Source organism: Hippoglossus stenolepis, chromosome 21 (assembly GCF_022539355.2).
Source record: "Hippoglossus stenolepis isolate QCI-W04-F060 chromosome 21, HSTE1.2, whole genome shotgun sequence".
NCBI lineage: Eukaryota > Metazoa > Chordata > Actinopteri > Pleuronectiformes > Pleuronectidae > Hippoglossus > Hippoglossus stenolepis.
In genome coordinates, this window is record NC_061503.1 from 14872116 (window position 1) to 14898125 (window position 26010).

The 26010-nt window shown below is 42.2% G+C and overlaps 1 protein-coding gene across 2 annotated transcripts in view; it reads left to right on the top strand.

Annotated features, from left to right (window-relative positions):
- The window catches only part of plce1 (phospholipase C, epsilon 1), a 79614-nt gene that overhangs the window by 24777 nt on the left and 28827 nt on the right, over window positions 1-26010 (top strand). For both annotated transcript variants that reach the window (XM_047338336.1, XM_047338335.1), the window contains exons 6-9: window positions 11498-11691; window positions 11861-12003; window positions 23292-23446; window positions 23806-23973. In XM_047338336.1, coding sequence (XP_047194292.1) covers window positions 11498-11691; window positions 11861-12003; window positions 23292-23446; window positions 23806-23973 — 660 coding nt within the window. The remainder of the gene's footprint in view (window positions 1-11497; window positions 11692-11860; window positions 12004-23291; window positions 23447-23805; window positions 23974-26010) is intronic.

A 26010-nucleotide genomic window follows, 5' to 3' on the forward strand; every position in this document is an offset into this window, starting at 1 on the left:
TGTCAGACGCTGTTTACACGTAGAACCGGCTCCCAGAGGAGGATCGATTGAAACCTCGTCTTCCAGCGTCTCGTCCGTCTCTGTGTGTTTAGAGTGAGCTCTCTGATAAAATCTCCTCTCTCCTGCTGCCGGGGTTGTGGCAGAGCAGTTGCCTCATAACCTAATATGGGGGTTCCCTCTGTCTCCCCTCCACCTCTCGTCTCTCTCTCTCACTTCTGTATCTCTCCCTCCCATCTTTATCTCTCTCTTTCTCCCCTTTTTCACTGGCTTAACTGATGTAGAGATCTGTCTCCCACTCCCATTCTTCCTCCCTCTCCCTCTCTCTCCCTCTCTCTCTCCCTCTCCCTCTCTCTCCCTCTCTCCCTCTCTCCCTCTCTCTCTGTGCTTTCTCTCGCTCCAGCGTCCTCTCTCACTCCTGTAAGTGTGCACACAGACTGAGAGGGATTAGCACTTGGTGGCTTTTCTTCCATTTTCCTCCATGTATTCGTCTTTTTCTGTGCTCCAGTAAGTAAAAACTGTTTTACTACCAGGTTCCTGCTGAACTTTCTGCTTCCAGCATCTTTTTCATTCATTGTGTGTTGCGGCTGTGATGACCTGGAGTTTTAGATTCTCCCGTCCGTGTGGTCAAGATTTCTCAGAACGGATGTTATCGCGTTTCTGTTCTGTCGCCTTAAACCAGGAGGGAATGCAATTTGACATTTATAATTTGGGATAATGGAACATAACTTTAAGAGTTTTTGAGAAAAGGTGTTGGTTAATGCTGGCTCTGCCGAATCTAACGCCACAGAATAAGGTATTAAAAGGATTAATGCATAAACGATTTTATTTGTCTCCACCGGGAGTACATTTATTTTTTCTGCTCAACTTTCATTAGTGGAAATCCTTCACCAGTCTTATCTGTGGCTGTCTGATCAGGCCTGTGTGCTGTTATGTAGCAGAGAGCGGCGGCGGTGGCTCGTTGTGCTGTGACATCATGAGAACTGTAAGTGGGGGTCCCACTGGGTGCTCTGGGTAATGGGTTCCAGGTTGTTATGGCCCTCACGATGACCCCGCTGCTTTTTCTCTCTCCAACTCCTCTGTCATAATTTTTTCCCACTATACTTCCTCTGGCTTCTCCAGTCTTGTTTCTTCGATTTAATTTTTTTGTATCTTATTCTCGTGGATAGTTTGCCTTTCTCTCTAAGAAGCTCCCCTGAGGCTAAATCTTATTTAAATCTTATTTACACTGCTTTGAATTATTATTATGGAGACAAGGAGTCAAACAAACTGTACAAACCTTAACTGATTTCTTTCCACCACAAATTAAGCATTTCCTCAGGACTCTGTGCAGAACATAGTATTCTCTATTCTCATTATGTTTGACTTTTCTCATACTAACTATGTAGCAAACGTTTTTCTTCTGTTGTGTCATTATTATGGATGATTGCAACTATGGTTGGGTACTGTTTCGACACTTATTTTTGATCCTATACATCTAATTAGTTATTTTTGTCATTTTGAAGAAGAAAAAATAACCAATTAGGAACAGAATTAACGCTGTTTTATTTTCTCATGTGTGCGGTTTGTTCAAAACAAGCAGGAATGTTTTGAAACAACCACTATTATACACTTTTACTGTGTTGTACTCGGCCTGCAGCATCAAAATCACAGAGCTCACCCCGGTCGTGAGTGATCTGAAGCTACAAGTGTAAATCTGCTCAAATGATGCTCTGACAGTTTCAGATTGAGTTCCTCGGATGCCCCCTTAACAATTAGCTAATGGTAATTTTTAATCATCGACCCGTGTTTGTATAATTATATCGACATAAAACTAAGCGTCACATCCCTGAGGCAGTGACTCATGAACTATGTGCGGATATTTCTCTGTCTGTATGTCTCCACCTTTACATGACGTGAACCTGTGTTGGCATCAACTGTGACGTTTAACCACACTTTTAAACATTGTGTGTCTGTGTTTGAGCTGCAGTGTGTGTGTGTGTGTGTGTGTGTGTGTGTGTGAGCTGCCTCGCCCCCTCGAACAGTGAAAGAGAGAGAGCGAGAACAATTATTTTGAGAAAATGCATCATAGAAAAATGTGCAAGATAACTCTTATGTAGCAATAACAAAAAGGAAATCTAATTTGGTTATTTTCATATAGACCATAATAAGGGTATTTTTGTTGTAATAGTATAACAATAATGATATTAATAATACTTAATATTATTATTCCTTATTGTCCTTTGTACTCTCTGTTTACTCTAAATTAGATTATTTCGTCCTTTCCTGTAATTCTCGTTTTTCTTTCTTTCCTTCTCCGTGTTCTCCTCATCTTTTTCTTTCTGACTCTAAAAGGAGACGATAACCAGCAAAATCCACCACAGGGGGAAAATTTGTACATTTATTTTCTAGTTCCTGCTTATCTTATCTACAAGAGAGTGAAGTTGTTGTTGATTTTAGTTTTTCTTTCATAACGTCTGTGAGTTTCCCACTGCTCTTGACCCGACTGTGACACACACACACACAAAGTACACACCATAAGCCCTAAGCTTGTTAAAGGTGTGAGCCGGTGCTCGGAGGTGGGCCCTGCTCTTGGATCTTGGGTGAAACAGCTCCTTGTGAAATTCAACAGGGGGATTATGATTCTAGTCACCCATGGCCTCCTCTCTTCTCTATCCCCTTGTGTTTTGCTCTCTTCACCTTCTTTCTGCTGCGCTGCCCCTTTTCCTTCTCCTACTCCTCCTCTTCCTCATCTTTCAATTTACACCTTCTCTTTCACCTTCTCCACCTTCCTGTTGAACATCTCTTCTTGTGTTAATAAACCTTCCTCCAACCTTTAATAGTCTCTATCTTTCTATCATTACATTTGTTTCTGCTTCTGTGATTTACTCTCTTCCTCCTCTGCATCATTCCCCCTCGTTGCCTCATCTTCTTTCAGATTTTCCTTAATTTTAGCGAAGTTATTCATGGCTCTGTTTTGATTTCCTGTGATTAGGTAAAGGACCTAAACCTAAACTACAAAGTTGCTGGTTCGGACCATGTTATTGAAGTTAAAGCTTTGAAATAAAGATATATATCTGTGTTGTATACATTAAATAAATACTGTATACACCCTTTTAGATCCTCCCACAGTAATTATATAGAATGTTTTTATTACATTTTTCATGTAATGGCCAAAGACTATGTCAGTGTTGTGGGAATCCCAGGGAAAACAAGGACTTTTGGGGTTTCCCCACCTCCCACACACACTCGACATCCACATTACAGTTACAGCACAGTACTGCATGAGTCTATCCCCCAGAAATGTTTGCATCATATTCCACCCACCGAGCCTCCGAAGACGTGACCTAAGATGCGAGGGGTTTTCTTTCCAGACTTACCCTCCACTGGTTTCTGTGTTACCACCCCCAGCAGTTTATTTGTCAGTTTTCATAGTATTGATCTTGTTGTGTCTCTTTTGCCTTGTGTCGGTCATTTCCTGTGTGTGTCCAGTGGAGCGGATGTTGGTGAACTGTGAAGTGAACGGCTTCATCCCTGTAATGTGGTTGAAAATACTGAATCCCTCAGAGAGATGTTTTGTAACCTTGAGGCCAATGTGTTGAAAATCAGCTATAAACTATTAGAGGATCATCATTTTTATGCCTCTGGGATTTGGGACACCCAGTGAACACGATATCTCAAGAACACCTTGAGGGAATCTTTCCAAATTTGGTCAAAACATTCAGTCGAACTTAAGGATGAACTGATTAGATTTGGCTGGTGGAAGGTCAGAGGTCAAGTTCACAGCGACCTCATACTCTCGATAATGTGATATTTCGGGAACACCCGGAGAGAATTTCATTACATTTGGCACGAACAATCACTTGAGTTTTCACAGAACTCTTTTACCTCTTGATTACATCATCTTAAGAACTCTATGAGAGAATCCTTTCAAATTTGGCACAAATATTCATTTAGACAGATCGGATGAATAGAGTTTGGTGGTCAAAGGTCAAAGGTCACAGTGGCCTCACGTCAAAGTTTGACAAGCTGTTACTTGGACTCAAAGATAAACTGATTTGATTTCAGTGGTGAAACGTCACCTTGACCTTAATGATTCAGCAAAAAATATATATTTTAACTGAAACTGCAGTGGTTGACAGAAACATACAACCACAGGAGAGTAATTCTAGTTATTTATACCTCAAATTTTGCTTTAAGTGCTTGATTGCTTATGCATATGATAACATTGCAAATACTCAGACATCAGTCATTCCTTTATATGAATCACTGACTAGAAGCATGTGGACCACCTACACACACACACACACACACACACACACACACACACACACACACACACACACACACACACACACACAATATACATTTACATACACTCGTATACAACTATGCATGTTGTAAAGTACATAAACACAGAAAATATATACACGACAGAATCTGACAGTATCAAAATCTGTTTGTGCATTCACTTAACTATACAACTTTTCTGACTTTGAGAGTTTGTGTACACAGACACACACACACACACACACACACACACACACACACACACACACACACACACACACACACACACACACACACTCTCAATTGAGCGCAGCGTTCACTCAGCCCGCAGTGAGACAGTCCAGGCTCAGGCTGCGGCCAAAGCAAACATTACCTTGTGGAGACAGGAGCGGTAGAAAAGGTCGGAGCCAAAGAGGACGGTGCAGAGAGGTTGTCTGTTTCTCGGTGATACAAACCAGGATTAGGAGAAACTGGGGAGTGGTGAGCAAGTGTGTGTGTGTGTGTGTGTAGTAGACACAACCGAAAACCACTCATGTTCAGCCTCAGACGTGGGACGTCTGCTCGGCATGTTTGGCTGCACTTGGTTTATGTCTTTTGATTTAGCTTGTTCCGTCAAGGATGGGTAGGGATAATGGGTCCATGTGCGGAGATACCAGAGCGGCTGAACATACCTGGCTCCTCAACAGGTTTTCAAATAGACTAGGTGCAGTTGGTTTAAATGTGGGCGTCGCATTGGGTGGGCAGGATGAGCATTTCCCCCATTTTCCCTCGCGGAGCTTTGTCGGCTCCGTTTTCCCTGCATTGAAGCAAACACGCCGTCTGGGTGATATGATGGATTTCGGGAATACGTGGCTTCCTCAGATCTAAATCTTCCAGTGTTGTACAGAACGTGGAGAACAAAGCGATGGGAGAGACTCAGCTCGGTTTCACTGAGCTTTTATCGCTCCGCTAAAACCATTTGAGTTTGGCACAAGCACTGGGGAGTAATGTGCAGGAGAAGATATTATATCATCCCTGGTTTGTTCAATGCTGTTGAACGTGCTTTGTCGAGGAGTTGATGAAACTTTTTGAAAGAGCTTCTCCAAGTGGCCTTTAATGTTCCCCTGCTAATCTTTACTGTTTCAAAGATATTATATAAGTAGGAAAGATGTTTTATTTGGGAGGAGGTACTAAAAGAGAATTGTGCCACATGTGCAGCTTGTGTCATTGGCAAATGTCCTCAAGTCGTATTCGCCTGTGCGAAGAAGGAAGGGTTAAGAGTGACGTCTCTCCCAGTGACCTCAGCTCTGGGTCCAGACCAGAATAACAGACCCCCACTCACTCTAACCTCAGCTAACCTCGACCCTACACGATGCTTCTAAAAGTAGATTTCAGCCAAAATGATGCTTTTCTATTCCTTCAATGCCGGCGTCGTGGGAGAGTATAGTAGCGGGGGTGGAGAGGGTACTACTGCACTGATATGTCTAATCCCATGTGAGCCGTTAACAGCATGATATCAATACTGGATCTAAATTTGTGGCTTGTGTGTCAGTATTGTTGTTGTTGGTACCTCACGTGGACCTTTTCTGGTACACACACACACACTGACCTTGCCAAGACCAGTAGTCCTTGTGGGGACCTAATGAGTCAAAAAAGCATTTCTGAGTTCCTTGTTGAGGTCGGGGGTGGGGTGTGTATTGAGATTAGGTTATTGGGGCTAAGGAATGTATTTTGTTAATAGTAGAGTGCATACCTCTGCCAAGGCACGCCAAAATGTTAAAAACACCTGTCTCACTCAATGTTAAAAGGAAATTCCTGGATCTGCGCCTTTCAACAGATTCACACCAAAATGTCTGGAAGTTTCATGAAAGTCTGTTGGGTAGTTGTTGTGTAATCCTGCTGACAAACAAAAACAAAATGGACAGAGGTGAAAACGCAACCTTCTTGGCAGAGGTAAAGAGTATCTTCACAAAGATAAGAGTGTGTGTGTGTGTGTGTGTGTGTGTGTGTGTGTGTGTGTGTGTGTGTGTGTGTGTGTGTGTGTGTGTGTGTGTGTGTGTGTGTGTGTGTGTGTGTGTGTGTGTGTGTGTGTGTCATGGTAATAGTAGGTGAGAGGGGCGACAGACACACAGTCCATTACAACATTTCACAGACAGCTGAGCTTTATTGTATCATGACACAAACACCGGAAATAAGAATACCGGAGATTAAATAACATCAATATTTTACATATAGTTATTTATTTATTTATAGTATATAGCCACTAGCCAGTTATATTTTCACATTTATTTTTCCAGTGATACATAGAATATTTAATATTTTCAGGTTGTGGTTGCTTTGGTTGTTTATAGCATAATATGATTGAGGTATTTGCTGTCATGACATTGCACGTCCTTCCACGTGCGTGTGCAGAATGACAGTAGATCGTGCAGCCCTAATTCACAGTAATTTAAGTGGGTTGTGTGTGTGTGTGTGTGTGTGTGTGTGTGTGTGTGTGTGTGTGTGTGTGTGTGTGTGTGTGTGTGTGTGTGTGTGTGTGTGTGTGTGTGTGTGTGTGTGTGTGTGTGTGTGTGTGTGTGGAGATGGTGTCAGTGTGGGAGTATGTGAGTGTGAGCAAGGTCAGTCATCAAAGTAAAGAGGTCAACAAGTGGGTGGTTGGATTACAGAGTGACGTCCTCGGCCCGCATGAATCATAGTGTGTTTGCATGTCTGCATTTTAGCATGTGTGTCTTTGCGTGTGTGCATTCCAGCTCAAAGTTCATTAGATCTGCATGGTACCCCACAGCGCCCCCCCCCCCTGCTAATCCCTTCCCAGAATGGATGTTGCCAGGCAGAGAAATGACCCAGTGGAGCGCTAATGTGGCTTAATTACAAACTCACTCATAACCGTAGGTTGTGAGGAACGTCTGCCAGTAAGTCATCGCTTCAATATCGGTGTTCGGTGACTCATAATTGTTTTATTCAGTTTTAATTCATGCGAGGGGAACTGGTACTGACGGGAACAATCCCATAGGTTTGAGCCCTGTGCTCTCTTATGGTGTCAGCAAGCTTCAGACAAACAGGCACATGGAGACAGCACTGGGCAGTCAGATTGGTGATGTCATGTTGCAAGTGGTTAAACAGGAAGAACTGTCACATAAATTGCTGTTTAGAGTTTTGCTACAGTTTTAATTTGTTCAGATTAAAGTCGGTTTCAGATATGAACTCTGGAAAATGTCTCGAAAATTGGGTCTGGACACATCATTAGTTTGCCTTTCATACATAAATCCCACTGCGAAAAGCTCAGTGTTTATGTTTTTGTTTACAGGACATCTCGTTGTCTTGAAATGCGTCTTCGTCCATCTTCCCCGTGTACGGCTCCTCTTTTTCATCCTGAGATATTTGTATTCTTCCAGTTCCGCGTCTGTCACACGTTAGAAACGTCCTCAACACGCCCCAATCGCTCACTCTGACATTCTCCAGACATTTTACTAAGGGGCTGGAAGGAAAAGTGCCTGAAAATGTCCGAAGCGACTAACTCCCACGTTTGCGTTCGCACATACAGGCCCTCTGGAAAATTTCAAATAAATATCAGCCTGAAATATGAAGGAACATGAGCTGGTTTCCCGAGTGGGCGGGGGTGATTTGCATTTTAATGTGTTAGTCTTAGTGCGAAACCAGCATCACAAGAAAATGATCTCAAATCATCAATACCAAACAGTTGCTTCAACGTGTTTTAAGCAGCAGTGGTGAAATAGGAGCAGCTGTTGACCTGTAGAATTTGAACGTCTACTATACAACGATTTGAAGTTGCTGTAACTTACTGTAAGTGCAGCTCAATCAGTGATAATTTAGCTTAAGCCCTCAGCATTTCCTGTGCACATGCAGTGAAACATGAGCTTCGGGGCTGCGTTAGTGGCAGTTGACTCATTTAGCTGCAGCTCTGCTAAGTGGCAGAATGGGAAGAGCAGTAGTATCGTAACGTACCAGGAAGAAGGACACAATAAACATAGAGACATGTACTTATGCAATTAGGCTGAAATGTAATTACTGTGCCCGTTGTGTCCCTCTGCCTGCCGGCCTTCATTATAATGTTTGCATTGAGATTGAGAAAGTACTTGAAATGAACAATCAATGGTGTTGATTTATTTAATTGTTTCCTATTAATTGATTTTAAATCCAGTTTATAGCGTGTTCACTCCGTCCACTACCTCACAGCTTCCACCGCTCCCTTCAAGAGAACATTTCCATTCTGTCTCAGTTATTTATGGATTCACTTGTCTTGTGTGAAACCCGAGAATCACTTCAAGGAAAAACCTCTGAAACATCTCCGATCTTTGGACGACGTAGATTTCATTTTTGTGAACGAAACTAAAACTACTGTTTCTTTATTGGATTTGTCAATTTTTTCAATTTGCATGAAAGTGGATGTGCAGGTCCGTGTGTTTGTTTGTTTGTGTGTGTGTGTGTGTGAAGCCAGCTGCTCTGTGTCCGTCAGAAGCAGCTTCACATTCCCCCCAGTGTTCTTTCAGACTTTGTGTTGCACACACACACACTCTACGTGCACACACACGCGTCTATGTGCACACACACACTCTCACACTAAGCTCTTATCCCTTCATTAATCACCTTATTCAAACTGCAGGTCTGTGTGTTACAGTTGAACTAACATTGTTTAACCTTTCCCGTCTGAGGAGAGAGAGGATCGTTTTCAGATGGTTTCATGGGGGGAGAAATAAAAGGAGAAGAAACTGACTTTAATGATATAATATGTAGCAATTCTTCAGTAAAATGTCTTAAAGTGACCACATATATATATTTATTATGATTTATACACACAAATACAAACTCCATTATTACTTGTTGTGTTTGGCTGTCTGGAGTCATTCATTCCAGTTGTGTTGCTAAAGCTTTAAAAGTTCCTCCGTCCAGAAACATCCAAGTAAAGCTTCTCGACCCCAGTTCCCTGTTTATCAGTAATCAGTTAGGACTTTCTCGTGGAAATGTGGAGCAGATAATAAAGGCATGAGCTCTATGTTGTGGAAAAACAGTGTAAATGTCGCAGACTCCACGTCTCTGCAGTGTCTAGATGCTGATAGAGAAAGTCAAGTCTTTCACCAGAAATATGATTCAGTGAAGGTTCTCGACAAGGATCGACCAAAAACAAAAATCTATTGAGAAGGCCCCCTCTTTGTGTATCCCTGCCTCTCCATGTATAAACGTGCAGGCTGGTATGTCTCCTTTCCCTGGAGATGGCCCAAATCTGACAAGAGCTGAGTCTACACCCCCCAGGCAGGAAACCCATCCCATGGAGAGAAGTAGTTGTGTGTTTGTCTGTGTGTGTGTGTGTTTGTGCATATTATGCCACAGCACTGCCAGCCTGCACGAAAAATATGTCCCCGGACATTTTACCCCCCACAAAGAGGTCATGTTTTCCCTTCTGTCCGTTTGTTTGTTTGTTTGTCGGCAAGATTACACAAAATAAACTCCACGGTTTTCCAGGAATCCTGGTGGAGGGATGCGTCGTGTGTCAGGGAAGAATCCATTATGTTGTGGTTTGGATGTGGATCAGGGGACAGATCCTGGATGTTTTTCAACGTTTTCAACATTTCTCCAGGGAATGATTCATGGTTCTTGATGGAAAAAAACACACATTTAGGGACGGATATCTATGAGTGTGTGAAATATTGAGTATGAGGGAGCTGTGGGTTGAAGTATGCGCTGTACTGAGAGCTGTTCTGGTTAAAAAACGCGATTCTTATATTGTATATATTTTATATTGTTGGGTAACAACACATGAAAACAATAATTACCACAGTATAATTTTTCATCAATAGCAATTTTACAAAAGTTTAATATATATGGATATTTTGCTTATGCTTTGTGAATTTGATCTACCATCTACAGCATGTTTTGCTGTTTATCAAGTGTAGAGTTTAAAACCACAACCTTCACTCAATTTGTTTTTTAAAGTTTAACTAAGAAATATCATTTATCGATATCAACTGATATGAAAATTCTTATCTTGATCACATTTTTGAGAAGTTGACCCATAAGCCTTTGGAGAATGTCACAAATATCTTTAGAAATTTATACACACATGAAAACGAATATTATTACATCTGTGAATTTGAAGTTAAAAATCTGTGCGTAAAACATTCATATTTATCGAGTTTGTGAAGTTTGCATTTATAAATCTTATTTTCCACTTGTAGATCATGTGTTTGTGCCCATTTTGACCATTTCCTCGCGGTATTGTGAGTGCAGATCGACGCTGTCAATAACAATTACACCAAAGCTGTATTTTCTCATAAACGTGTATGGTATTCGTGCCCCCCCACCCCCCACCACTCTTGTCACCAGTATTGATTTTGTCCGATACTGTATTACCCGTCCCCGGCCGAAGGCATTAATGCCCACTTACGATGCCACAAAATGTTGCCTTAATGGCTTTTCTCTGAAATCCGTGCCCGAGGAGCTCGTCTGCAGGTTCACTCAAGGACGGAGAACAAGCCGCTCGTTTTGGATAAGTGTTTCCTTTTATGTCAAATGGATGTTGTTCCAAGAAGAGTGTGAACCGAGCGAGGAGGAGGCTTTTCTTTGAGGTCAAAACCGAGTTGTAACTTTTCAGTGACGTCTTTGTCCTTTTGTCTGCAGCTTATTCTCTCCTCCTCCTCCTCCTCCTCCTCCTCCCTCCTCCTCCTCTCTCCGTGTACACCTTTCTTCCTCTCTGTTATGGTCCCCACTGGTGTCTCTTTCGCTCTCGTTAATTCCTTTATTTTCACGCCTTTCGATTTCCTCTCTGTCAAAATGAAATTGCTTCTGAGAATGACCGCGGCGGCGGAGCTGATGACAATGACCCCCGCCATTCAAATGTTATACAACAGCCTGAGAGGTGACAAACAGCACAAGGGAGGAGTGGAATTTGCCAGAAAGCTTTTGAGTCGCTCTTTTATCTCAGTTATACTTGAAGATTGATTTCATGTGAATGGATTTAACTCTTTGTATCACGTTAAATGTGGTTGATTTATGAAAATGGAACCTTTTATTTACATAGATTTTTCCATTTTATGACCTTTCAAATTATTCTGGTGGTGAACATTGTGTTTTTCGTTTATTCAACCTGATTTCTCTGGCTTGTAAAAAGCACAGATTAGACATTTCGACTGACAGGAAGTTGCCAGGTTGCCAACACACATCTGAAGACTCCTCAAACTCGAGTGTTTCCAATTTTACCTCCCAGTGAGTCATTTGTCAATGGTTTCCTCGACAGGTTACCAGCTGTGTGCAGGACCGAGAGGAGCTCAACCTGATTCATCCCGCCAAAAAGCTCCTGCTGTCTCTCCCTGGACGCGTGTGTCTCTGTGTGTCTCATTGGCCGTCGCACACCGTCGGCGCCAGCCAAGCCAGACCCGATCTGAACTCCTGTCTTAATCCCCGGTGTTGTCGTCCTTCTCAGCCACCTCGGTTTGTAGCTCGTTTTTTTAAAACCTCATATAAGTCATGTTTGAAAAAACTACTTCAATTTTTGCAGTTTGTGTATAAACTTTTTGTAAATCCCTCAAGTGACAGCTGATCAACTAGAATCACTAGTAAACGTCACTGAGTTTTTCTTCCCGTCCTCGTTTACTTCCAGGTTGTATCGCTCGTGTGGCCAGAGGACGTCCGTGTGCTCCCTGCTGACCGGGGCCCTTCTGGAGGCCACAGCCGCCCTCGGGGCCCGCTCCGCCCTGCCCCTCCCTCTGCCTCAGGGTCCCACCAGCCACGGCGTGCTGAAAGGTGAGCGTGCACACGGAAAGGTTTTGTTTACTTGTGCGTTTGAGTGTGCACAACCTCTGTAACACCGAATCAGACTGATGTGATGTCAAAAATCGAAAGGGTTGGAAATGTCGGCGTTAAGTTTTGAAACTTCTGTTGTTCATTATTGCCTCTAATGTAATGTATGAAGCTTGGTTCACATGAAATCATCAGTTCTCTATTAGCTCGATTCAACCATTGGAGCATTACATTGAAAGTTCATTACTGCAGGGACTTTGGGCAGCGGGTCTGGATCTGTTTGATTCTGAGAAGAAAAGCTTCTCACTATTCCCATGTGACCCGCTGCTCCACTCTTTCTCTTCCTCTCTGCGCTTTTCCCACACGGCTCCTCATCCACGGCCACTTTGGGTCGGTAGGAGCACGTTTGTTGTTGATCCCAGTGGTTGCCCTTTTACTTTCTGTATTTTCCCCTTTCTTTCTTTCTTTCTCTCTCTCTCTCTCTCTCTCTCTCTCTCTCTCTCTCTTTCTTCTGCTGTCCTTTCTCCCTCCTCGTACCACCCATCCTCTCTCTTTCCACTCTCATTCTCTCCGGTTCAAACTCACATATATACAGATACACAGAGTTCAAGTGGTGTAAAGAAGGAGAAGAAAACCCTGCTGACATCACAGCCTCCACTCAACACACACACACACACACACACACACACACACACACACACACACACACTGCTTTTGATTCGATTTAATTCCTCCAAAATCCTAAAGGACACATTAAAAGATCAAAAGATAAACATATTTCATTATTGGGATCAGAAAATTATCATCATGCTTATGCCATCTCTATCTATCTATCTATCTATCTATCTATCTATCTATATCTATCTATCTCTCTCTCTCTCTCTCTCTCTCTCTCTCTCTCTCTCTCTCTCTCTCTCTCTCCCTCTCTCTCGCCCTCACGACTTACTTCATTGTCCAACCAGTCCGGTTGTCGGTCAGTGGCTCAGCTGGTTACTGTCCGTGCACCTTCTCTGATGATGAATGATGTTGCATATGACTGAAACGTAAGCTGATCCTGACATTAATTTCCAGTGGCACTCGGCCAGGGGACAGACTGTCTCCGGCAAAATCAAGAGATGCACGCGCTCTCACACACACACACACACACACACACACACACACACACACACACACACACACACACACACACACACACACACACACCGAAAACTCACACAAAACATTAATTTCTATATTTTTTCATCATGAATCAGGGTAATTACAAGTTTTCAGAGGCAAAACACACACACACACACACACACACACACACACACACACACACACACACACACACACACACACACACACACACACACACACAGTACATAACTTCAACATGACAGCGTGTTCTGTTTTAATGGGTGTGACAGGAAACAAAATCGAGCCAGACACGCGCACACATAGCAGCTTAGAAGTCTTGGCAAGACTACGGTTTCATAGAAGCACACACACACACACACACATACACACACACACACACACACACACACACACACACACACACACACACACACACACACACACATACACACACACACGAGAGACATTTTCTGTCTCTCTAACCTAGAACCAAAGCTACCCGGTTACCAAACATTGCACACACATGCATGCATGTCAGCACACACACAGACACACAAACACACACGCACACACTCAATCACAGTGCAGCTGTGCCATTTTGACATTTAGTTTATCAGAAAGCAATATCTCTCTCTCCAGAGATGATGATGCCCCTGCAACAGAAACACAAAGCGTAGCTTTTTTTTTTAAAAGGTTGTGATTCACTCACTAAACTAAAGCAATACAGTACAGTGCTGTTGAAAAGAGTCAAACTAAAGGGTGACTGTTTAAAAACATTGATGACTCCGACTTAACGAGTCGAGGCACAGGTTTTCAAAGACATTGTTTGCAAGGTTAATGTTTTATCAGATGTCATAAAAGATATTGAGTTATCCTGATGCTTTGAGAAGGTCTGAGTTACGTTTTAAATTTGGAGAGTTAGTGTGGTTATAGCCTCCTTGCCATTTACGGTATTGTTCATCTCTTCAGTGTTTCAGAGCAACAACCTGCTCTTGTCTTAATCTTTCGAGCTTCAGGAAAAAAAAGGGCTCACTCTGATTGTAAGCTGTGCAATTTGATTGCAAATCACAAGGCTTTTTAATGTAGCAGAGCATAATACTAACCTGCCATTACTCTTGACAAGTATAGTCTCTGTGCAAAACTGAAAAGGAAAATATGCTGCATTGACGGGGTTTGAAACAGACTCACAGCTAGAAACACAGTGTGCCACCTTTATCTGTTGAAGAGTTCCTTTTATCAAACGTTTTATAACCTCTCTGGTGAGAGGGTCATCTGTTTGTTTCCTCTCCTCTTTTCTTTTTGCCTGAAATGAAAATGCTGCTGTTTTGCAATGGACTGAAAGAAGAGTGAAACCTACATTTCCTTTGCTCTAGTTCTTTTATTCAAATCTCCTCTGCATATGTATCTTTAATCTCAGAGTCAGGTTCTTCTTCCTCCACAGTATTCTTACTAACAATCTATATTTTCTTTTTATTATTTAATAGCTGCATTCATTTTAAGTTGAATTCGCTCAGTGTCGGCTTTAATGTAACAAATATCTGGACATCCAGGTTTTGATATCAGAAGTTATTGGCTGCGACGCTTGAATTTTTAATACCATGTATACATAAGTGTCATCAGCATAGAAATGATAATTATACTATAATTAATTATAATTTGGAAATGCTTTGTGCTTCGAAACCAGACTAGAAAATGTTAAAAATACTCAAATTGTTCGTAGAAGATACCAATTGCATTAAAATGCATTAAAAGCATGATCGAATTTAGCAACTCTTCTGTATCCTGGTGAATCTTTCAGGTTAAAGTTCTGAAGATTTCTTTGAATATTTAATAGAGCACGTCTCATTGATGTGAGCTGACATTTATCAGAGCAGATGCTACATTTGACAAACGCTTAATATTACTTATTAAACGCTTATTACATGTAAATGGATTTGATCTTGATGATTGTTCAGTGGATGGAGAGGATCAAAAAAAGGCATGAATGAGGTAATGGATGATGAAATGATGAAAACATCCCAAACTTTTCTTTATTCTTCCTGCAACTCTCGCGTGTTTGTGAAAATAATTCCTGTTATCACCGTGGCGTAATCAGGAATTGATCTTTGATACAGTTTACTGGCAGGAAAACTGGAAGTAACTTGACGAGTGGCCGTGTCCCAAATGCTTTCAAGGATTACCGTGATAATCGCCTGGCCAGCCCTGGTGTATCCTTCAAGTTTTAGTGTGAGTGGCGAGAGCTGGAATGTTTATCTAGACCGTCTCCACGTTCACTTTAATGACCCGAAAGGCTGGTTCCTCTGATGGACGTTAAAGGGATAGTTCAACCGAAAAATGGAAATTCTCTCATTGTCCACACTATGCCGATGGAGGGGTGGGTGGAGTCCAAAAAACCAAAAAACAATTCTGGAGTTTCAGTGGTAAACAGCATTGCAGTCAATTCAGGTCAAAAGCGACCCCTCCTCAGATGTAATAAAACAACAGAAAAAAAATACCATGCCTATCCCCTTAACGACTAATGCCTTCCTGTAACATCGTCATAAATCATTCGGTGTCAGTAGGAGGTCAGGAGGAATGTTGTAAGGAATGATATTTTACAGGTGGAGGTGGCACATGTGTGGGTCAGTGTGTGAGCCTCTGCTAACCTACTGACACCTATGAATGTGTGTGTTGAATGTCAAGTGGCTGAGACAAGGGACAGGTCAAGGTGGCGTGTGTGTGCGTTTGCCGCTTTAAAGAGACGTGTGGCGGCACTTAGAAGTGGAGAGACCATAAATCATCAGCTTAATATGCTGGTGATTAAACGCAGTTGTTTTTGTGTTACGTAGTTTTTCTTTTTGGAACGTGTTGACACTGATTCCATGTCAGCTCAAACACCGTTTGATGCTAAAGTAGCACATTTCACTTTTTTTCTTTTCTACTTTTTGATATTTCATCGATCAAACATTCAATCAATTAATCTGACATTTTTTTATCAGCAGATCAATCGAGAGGAAAATAAGTATTTGCAGCAGTAGAAGAATCAATGATGTATTAATTGTGTTATTTAACATTCTTATTTTTCTTTCAAGAATCATTTTTCTTTCACTTCTTGGCCAAGAAATATAATAATAATAATAATAATAATAATAATAATAATAAATTCATATAGATTCTTGATGTTTGTGGAGAAGGTGGATGTGTTATACTTGCGTTCGTTATTTCGTTTCTCTCTCTTCACTCCTTCACTGTCAAATCATTTCCATAGAAACCACTGATATCCACTGTGGTTTCAACATTTCCTGAAGCTTATTTCCTCAAAAGCAAAATTTACTGTAAATCTGAAAAAAATAAAAAGCAGGTATCTCATTCATCGACTACCTTCCTTCCAGTACTGGTGTTTTTTCTTTTTTTTTCTTCCTTCCCTCTTTCTTTCGAACTCTTCCTCTTCGTCGTCATTGTGCATTGTGTTGCCCGGCAGCGTTTAAGACCCATTGACAGGAGATGTGGTTTGTGAACGGAAGTCACAAGGATTTCAAGAACACGTATTGTGTACATGGACTATAACGGTTAAAAATACTCTTAGACTGCATCCTGACGTCTTACATGATAGGAATTGATATTTCATTTACCCAAAAACACAGAATTTACTACAAATTTCCAGTATTTGAGTTTGTATTTTTTATCCTTTACTGTTATTACTCATTTCTGTACTTTATATCTATGAGTGCAGGATGTACGACTGTGTGTGTTTGTGCAGTGGGATTGTCTGACTGGTCCAACTCTCGTGCATGGCTGTGAACTATGTACGGTGTCAGTGAAGGGTGAGAAAGAGAGAGAGAGAGACAGAGAGACAGAGAGAGAGAGAGAGAGAGAGAGAGAGAGAGAGAGAGAGAGAGAGAGAGAAGAGAGAGAGAGCAAGGACAGACCTTTTCGCTGATAAGCCAAAGAAGAGGAGCCAGGTGAGCGAGAGAGGGAGTAAAAGACAAAGTGCAGGTTGGAGAGAGTTCAAGCTAGAAATGGAGTAAGGGAGAGAGACATAGAGCAGACAGCCGGAGAGAGAGAGAGAGAGAGAGAGAGAGAGAGAGAGAGAGAGAGAGAGAGAGCAGCTGCAGGAGAGAGGAGACTGGCGGCTCAAATGTGGACGAGTGCAGCTCGCTCAGCCCGGCACTGAACTGTCAGTGTGGGAGGCAGAGTGGCCGGCTGTCTATCCAGCAACCATGAAGCCCTCGAACAGAACGGACTTCAAGCTGATCAGTGAGTAGAAGCAGGAGTTACACTGTGGAGCTGTGTTACGTCCACACGGGGATGAGTTTAGACTGTTTTCAATGGCCGGGTCTGAAATACGTCTGTGTGTGCACAAGTGTCTTACTTCATATGCTAATAAGAAGTCTGTTGTTATGCATATCAGAATTCAATGGGGCTTAATTAATTAATAAATAAATACAAAAATACAAACCATGTGAATATTATGTCTATTAATCTTATATTTCCATAGTTTGTGTTTTGGTTGATGACATATTTTAATTGTTATCATCTTAAAACGTGCCCGGTCCGTTCCTGTGTGATATGAAGTGACCCTTCGCCGTCTTGTGTTTTGCTGCGTGATTGTTGCCACATGCAGGCTCAGTGGTTTCAGGTTTTGTGCTTCGTAACTGTCTTGGCAGGAGTTGTCGTTGGCTTTTGGGTTTTGACTTGTGCCTCCGCAGAACATTTGCTGGCCGATATAAGTTCCGCTGAAGTTTCCCTGATCAATTTGATCTTGGTAATGTGCAATAAGCACCTGTCTGTGGCTCTGTTTCGTTTAAAATGTAAGAATCAACTGGACTCCCACACTCTTTCTTGTATTTTGTTTCCTTTTACATTTCAACTTGTCAATTCAAAACACTTTACTCACAGCGTTTTGTCTCTCGCCAATATCAAACTGCAGGGGGCAGTAGCAAAAACTGTGATTTCATATGAAAAACGTTCATGTTTATGGGAAAAATGTTACGAACGGTGCAGTTTGAAAAGTGTGTGTGATGAAGAGTCGTGCACTGTGACCCCCTCGATACCACAAATCTGTCTGTGTGACAGTGAAGAATTTCAGGTTCTCTGGGGAAGTTCACATTGAATTGACCCTGAGTGTATGTTTAGACTCTGAGGACACTGTAATACACTTTATGGTCAAATACGAAACCACTGAACATACCCATGTGCTGCATCTGACTTGTCACTCTGGAGATATTTAGTTTCCTTTTTGCAAAGTGAAAGTAGAAAGGGAATCTGCCTCATTCACAGATAAACTTTGACCTGTTACCTGTAAATTTGTCTTGCAATGGATTTCATTATTTGACATATTTGATGCTTTGATTTCATCTTTAGTTTGATTACAAGGAAGATTGTCGGTCTGAATTTGTCTTTTCTCTGATATTTGTTGTATTTTCTACGCTCTGACAAAGACACATCAGAAGAACATGAGGATTATATTTATTTATTTTATGTCTTCACTGGTTCTCTGTGTGTTTAAGAGATTAAATATCTGATCCGAGAGGAAAAACTCCCTGTGATAAGAGAGGAAAATGTTTATTTCTTCTATTGGTGCTGCTGTTGTCTACGTTGTCCTATCTGGTCCGTTTATGTTTTACACTCTTAGTTTGTTTACATGTACTTTTCTATGTACTTTCCTTTGGCAGCATCAAATGTTATGCTGCTATTTGCACCAGAGCAACACCAAGGGACTGTTGCTAAGCTAAAGGGAAACTGTCCGATGCAGCAGTTTGGATTCTGATGACATTTTCAAATTTCCCAAAATGTTCACAGATTTAAAAACTAGACAAAATATTGAGTTTTCTAGATTCAAGCATAGAGTGATGCTAACATGCAACACTTATCAACAGACAGATATTAATACTGAGGTGTAGGGAGGTTTAATACACATTTTTGGACACAGCGGGCAACTCTTGATAATTGAAATGAAATGTATTTTGAATATTCAATCGGTCTAAAGCTCCACTTTATGAACGGTCCTTCAAGTTAAGCTGCACCTGTTTCGGCTGCCCTACATACTTGTTGTTGTGGTCCGCTGGAAACGTGCCTGTGAGCGCCGTGCATGCTTGTGTGTGTGTGTGTGTGTGTGTGTGTGTGTGTGTGTGTGTGTGTGTGTGTGTGTGTGTGTGTGTGTGTGTGTGTGTGTGTGTGTGTGTGTGTGTGTGTGTGTGTGTGTGTGTGTGTGTGTGTGTGTGTGTGTGTGTGTGTGTGTGTGCACTCAGAGAGACAGCAGGTCTGTGTTCAAGGTTCCTCTCCTATAGCTGGACTTAATAACTGTGCTTCACTCAGTGAGCGGAACAAGCCTCAACGCGGAAGCCGAGCTTGACCCTGAGCTGGTTATTGGCTGTTTGCTCAGAGTGATTCAACCCAGGCAGATATGTGACTGAACAAGACTCCCCTCGTTTCACTTTGTTTTTTTTATATAGAAATAACACAGGAGGATATGTGATAATGGTTGATGTGGTTATCATGGCTGTAGGAAGGAAAGATACTAGAATCAGAGGTTTGGCAAAAAGGTTCCTGACAAATAACCAGACAATGACATTCATCATCTAAGGTATTATCTTTAACGTCATTTTTCAATTTCAATATGCGTTGGCATGAAATTCACTTGTTGCCAAAGTACAACTATGATATTAAAGACAGTTAAAGAATCAACTGAACAATAGTTAATTGGATAAAATAATGGAATAGATCAACAAAATAAGATGTACTGTATATATATAAGTATATAAATCAATAGAATTGCACTATTTACTCTGAAGAAAAGTATTTCTGGATCTGCTGCCTGATCCAGAACCACACCAAAGTTGAATTTGTTCCCCTCTGACCCACATCACATCCTTCTAGCAAGTTCCATGGTCATCTGTCCAGTAGCTTTTGTGTAATCCTGCTTACAAATAAAGACATGAAAACTTTACCTCCTTGGTAATGTCGGGTGTAATCAAGCTTTAAAAACATGGTACAATATTTGTTAACAGATTTCTACCTGTGTCTTTTGTTGTGACATCTTTATCATCTGAAACCCTGCGTCCGTAAAGTGTGAAATTACAGACTTGTCTGATGTCAACATGCAGCAGCTTTAAACCTCTGAACCTTTACACTGTTAGATTAGACATCTCACATGAAATACTAATTTTCTGTGTATTTCACACCAGGTATTGTACACACACATACACAGACACACACACACATGCATGCACACACACACACGCACACACACGTTTCCTGGCTCTGGTTAAAAGGATGTTCAGCCAATCTGCTCCAAACACACACGCAGACATGAACACACACACACACACACACACACACACACACACACACACACACACACACACACACACACACACACACACACACACACACACACACACACACACACACACACACACACACACACACACACACACACACACCGCAGGATATTTGTATTCAGCATCATGCATTACAGATGAGTAAACCCTTGCATAAAGAAACCACAGGGACATCACGGTCAATTAGTCCAGGTTCATGTTCTCTCAGTGTCGCAGCGGGGGTGCTGCATGTTCAATGTGTTTTAGACCAGTGTTTGAAACAGATCGGGGGGGGTGATTGTATTAAATACACTTATCACAATCACTGCAATCCAAGATCTCATCCCTTCCAGTAATCACCCTCCGTGTTTATTTATCAGATTTCCGTTGTCACCGTTGATGTCGTGTGTTGTGCGTGAAGCTCTGCAGGATGAAGTCAGGGACACTGTGAGTCGCACGTTAGAAAGGTTGTTGAGTTGCTGATCCAAAAAATTCAAAATTCATATTTTTTAACCAATTATTCTGACACAAAACAGCGGGCGATGGCGACTGTCTTGATTTTGTGAGTAATAGAATTAAAAAAGGATTTAAAAAATATATAAATTATAATCTACCGGCCGTTTCGCGCAGTTCTTTTTGATGGACGTTGCTTTTCCTTTTCTCCGCTGAATGCACATTTGCCTTTAATCAAATTGAGAATCTCTCAAGGCGCTGGTTTGAGCTTTGTCTGCCCGTGTGTGTGTCTCCCGGTGTGAAAAAGATGAATACATGAATGACTGAGTCCTCTGCATGATCAGGAAATCCATGTGATTAATTTGAGGGTGTCTCCATTTCCACTTCAAAAGGGAAGCTTGTAAAAATCAGTTCAGGGGTAGAGACGAGGACACAGAGTTTGAAACTTAAGATTTAACATAACTCACAGGTATATTTTATTATATATCACATGTGGGTCAGTTCAACCTACTAGGACTTGCTAATTTCAACGATAGAAAATTCAATATAAATCATAATAATATAAATTATTGCAGCTCTATTATTATGATAACTGTACTGAACATAAACTACGTGGTATGACATGTAGATGGCCACACATTTCCTCCTCCCCCCCCACATAATTTCTTTCTGAGTGCCTGTGTTAAATTGCATGGCGACAACATGTTGCTTTAAATATGTTCAGTCTGCAACTTTATTTACAGGCCACATTCTCTGTGTTGTCTCAGAAACACTTTTCTTTTATTTATTTAATTTTTCATTTGTTTTCCTGTTTCATTTAAAGCAACCTTGACTGAAAATGTCTCTCTGCAGGACATTTAAGAAAGATTAGTGGATTATTCTGTCTCTGTAAATGTGATCGATGTCTCACCTGCTTCAGAGTGTAAACTACAAGATTTCCACTTATTCTCCTCATCCCTTCCTTCCTCTCTGTCTTATCTCCGTCCTTCCCTCCCTTCTCTCCTCTGCTCTCACTTTTCTCTCTGTCTCTCTATCTTGTATTTATATTTTTTGCTTGTATGAAAAATGCTTTGTCCTGAAATTCGGCTTTTCCAAGTTTTTTGTTTATTCTGACCTCCCTTCCTTTCTTCTTTTGCTCTTCCTGCCCCCTTCTATGCTCCGACTGTCTCACACACGCATGCACACACACTCACACTCGCACGCACAGTGCACGCAAACACACCGTGACTTCATTACAGAAGCCGCGAAGCCGGATAACACAAATCAAACTGTGTAAATAAGCAAGTGTTGTTCCTGCAGAGCAGTCACTGCTGTTGCCATGGCTACCTGTTGCACATCTCAAGGATTACCAAGGGCAACCTTTTATTGTGTACCTGCATGTGTGTGGGTGCACAATTTTCGTACGTGTGCAGATGTGGGAGATTTCTTTGATTTAGAATTTCTCTTCAATGTACATCTCCTTGCCTTCATTGTACAGTAGTGAACACACATATATTTATAACACTATAGACATGGTAACTAACTGCTCTATGACAATTCACTTCTTTACACACATGCAACATCACAGTTGTCACAATTCGCTGATCAGTTCTTCAGTCGTAGTGATGCTGCTTCCCTCAGGTTGTCCGTCCAGCAGCAGTCAGTGCTGCAGACCTCAGCCCGACAGCCTCAGCTTGTTCGGGCCAGAAACCGAATCCCAGTGACTAAAATAGGATGTGTGAGCTACTGCAGTCGAATGTAGGTGGAATTCCTCAAAGAGTCCCTCAAATGTTTCCTGGAAAAGCTCCAGCGTTTGGATCACGGCTGTTCGTTTATGTGGCATCCATCCCGACAATGTTCTGTATGTCTACCTGGCAGCTCGAGCACCAGTGTAGAAACCCTCCATTAGTCCTTTGTTAGCAGGGATGAGGACGGGTTTGCCTGAGTGAGTGTGTGTGTGTGTGTGTGTGTGTGTGTGCGTGTGAGGGTGTGTGTGTGTAAACAGACAGACTAATGGACCTGAGTGAAATCCAAACAGAGGAACTGGCAGGTGATCAATGCTGTTTACTTGCAGAGGACGAGGTGTGCAGGCTTCCTCTGTCTGGTTTAAAGGACGCAGAGAGAGAGAGAGAGAGTGGTGTGCAGGTGATGGATGGATCAGAGGACTTGTGACATTCAGGCTAATCCTGAAAAAGTGATTCCACGTTTCATTGAGGCTTAAAGCTTTCCCGCTGGAAGTCAAACATCAGAGTAGATAATGTCTCACTTCTAATTTCTCCTCTCTCCCATTCCCCCGCTCCCCTCTTTATCACCCCGGTATGAGGAGCGGCACTCCCTCCTGTCTTTCTGTACGTGCCAAGAGTTCAACTCATTCCTCCCTCCTTCCATCCAATGCTGATGTCAAATTCACGCTCGCTCTTCTCGTCTTTGTCCGTGCAGAGCGTCAGCTGGCCAACAGCATGACCAGCAGCAGCTCTCTTCCTCCCAGCGTCAGCGGGATCAGCAAGGAGCTGACGGAGCTGCGGCACGTCGTGCAGTTCCCTGAGGAGATCGCCTGTATCCTCACCGAGCAAGAGCAGCAGCTCTACCAACGGGTACGAGGAATCTCAGACGATACACGCCGAGGTTTAGAAGTCGGGGAGAAAATACGAATTTTGTGATTTCCAGAAACACACATTTTGATTTAGAACAAAGAAAACAACTTTTATTTACCAACTGGGGAAAGATTACACATTCATCAAGTTCTCCTGCCATATATTATTATTCTAAGGAGGTTGGATAAACATGATTCCTGTTTTCTAGATTCTGGAAGGATGAGGAGAAATGGATTATGTGTAGTGTTTACAATTTAGTAATTCCAGTTTAGTTTCAGTCATTAATCTTCTCCTGTCAGTGTAATAAGAAATACTCACCCCCAGCACTGTGTGTGTGTGTGTGTGTGTGTGAACCTCAGGTCTTTCCCCTGGACTACCTCTGCTTCCTCACTCGAGACCTGGGCAGTCCCGAGTGTCAAACTAAACGCCACCCGATCCTCAAGCCGTCGCTGTCGGCGCCCGCCATGCCTACCCAGAGTGCTCGGCGGAGCAACGCCGTGGAGGACCTGGTGACACGATTCAACGAGGTGAGGGATCCTGATAAATACCTTGACTTTTTAATACTCAGCCTTAGACAGATATAGAATCTTTCATATTGAATGTGGGCACTTCTTGGCTATTAGAAAAATATTGCTTTTGAGAAAATATAGTGCTTCTCTGGTTTCAATACCTCGTGCCCTTAATGAAATCATCAGAGGTACAACGCGTGTGTGTGTTGCAACTTGACATGAAAGTGAAAGGTTGAAAAGCACGGCAGAGCAGTAATTGTGTTTTTCTTTACGCTGTTGTATTTGCCGTGCGAATCGTACCAACTTATCAGCTCACTGACTGAAGCACACACACACACACACACACACACACACACACACACACACACACACACACACACACACACACACACACACACACACATGCCGTGCACACACTCGCAGTGGTGCAAGTTGGCTAAGGTTACCCTCCCGGGCCTCGTGTCTTTATGGTGAGTGACTTTGAGAATAAACAAATCTGCGCTGGTGAGAAAGTGAAAGACAGAAAGAGAGAGAGCGATGGAGAACGGTGATGTCACCTTTAAGTTGCGTGCCTTTCACATCAGCTGCTTCTGATTTGAGTCGGCAAGAGGACGAGGAATAGTTCCCCAAATGTGCATCAGAGCCATATATGGGCACAATGGAGCCAAAAGACCAGTGACAGTGGGGATTCTGCCTGTGAGGACGCTGATGGAGTCCTCATGTGGCTTCAGACCGTGACACTGAGAGGAAGATCGGCGAAGAGCGTCCTCACTGAAGTGTTACTGCCATTTTCCTCAGTGACAGTTGTTAAAGGATTGTCCACAAACCCCCTAACTCCCAATAACATCTGGATTTTGTCTGTAGTAGAAATCGATGCAATCAGGATTCAAGTGACTCTGCAGGAGACACAGGTTTGTTCGGCTCTGATTGGCGTTGATGGAAACATGACACCTTGGTGATGGTGCTACTTTCTTCTTCTCCTTTATTTTGGCTGTCTAGACGCTGACGCTGCACCTTTTCCTATCCGACATTATGACGCTCATTGAACTTCCGGGTGTCGGTGTGTAAATAGCCGTTTTTTACATCTTGGGAACAAGGTGCAACAGACATTTATTTCTATTATTAATGCTACTTTAGCACAAAATAAATCATCCATTCCAGCTTCTAAGATGGAAATAATATATTAGTTTTGGACTGTTGGTTGAACAAAACCAGACATTTAAAGGTATCACCACTGGCTATGGGAACTTTTTTTGTCAAGGAAATGTATTTTACACACAGTACAAATTTGTTTCAATGCCAAAAAGAGATGTTTATATTGAACACGCTGTCACTGTTTTTGCAATGTTACCGTATCTGTTTTAGTGTCTTATTTCCTTCCTAACGCTTGACAGACAACATTTTGTAAATTCAAGTCCAACGTGCTCTAATGGTTCTGATCCCGGTCATTTTTTAAAGCCATGTATGGGAGTGAGGGATCACGGCCGGGGGGAAGGATCGCGAGGCGAGGACGGCTGAGCGGTGCTGGACCCCTTTGTGTCCGTCTAGAGTGTTTAGCTTTGACAGGACCAGTATGTGCTCATGTGTTGAGTATGTAACAGTTCTCTGTCGACCTCGCTTATGTAATTCATGTATCAAGGAGAAACTGACCCCTCATAGTTCAGCTAAGAACACGAGCTCGGATGGAGACAGACAGACGGACAGATGCACAGACACACATCAAAGGGGGGGATCAAGTTGTACCCAGCTCCGGTTCTGTGTGTGTGTGTGTGTGTGCGCTTGAATTTTTGTCGAGCTGATACTTATAACACATCAGTTGGAAGTAAGGCTGTTATTTGAAGACACTTTTTATTGTTGTGTGTTTTCTTTCTTTCCTTCTGTTACCTGCTCTCTCTCTCTCTCTCTCTCTCTCTTTTCATATCCTGTTTTTATTTATCTGTCACCCACAACACCGAGTCCACACTTTTGCTATCTGCAACATCAGAAGAGGTGCCAGCGTCGTACGATCCGCGGGCTGCTCGAGAAGCCACTTTGCAGATGTCCCGAACGATTTAC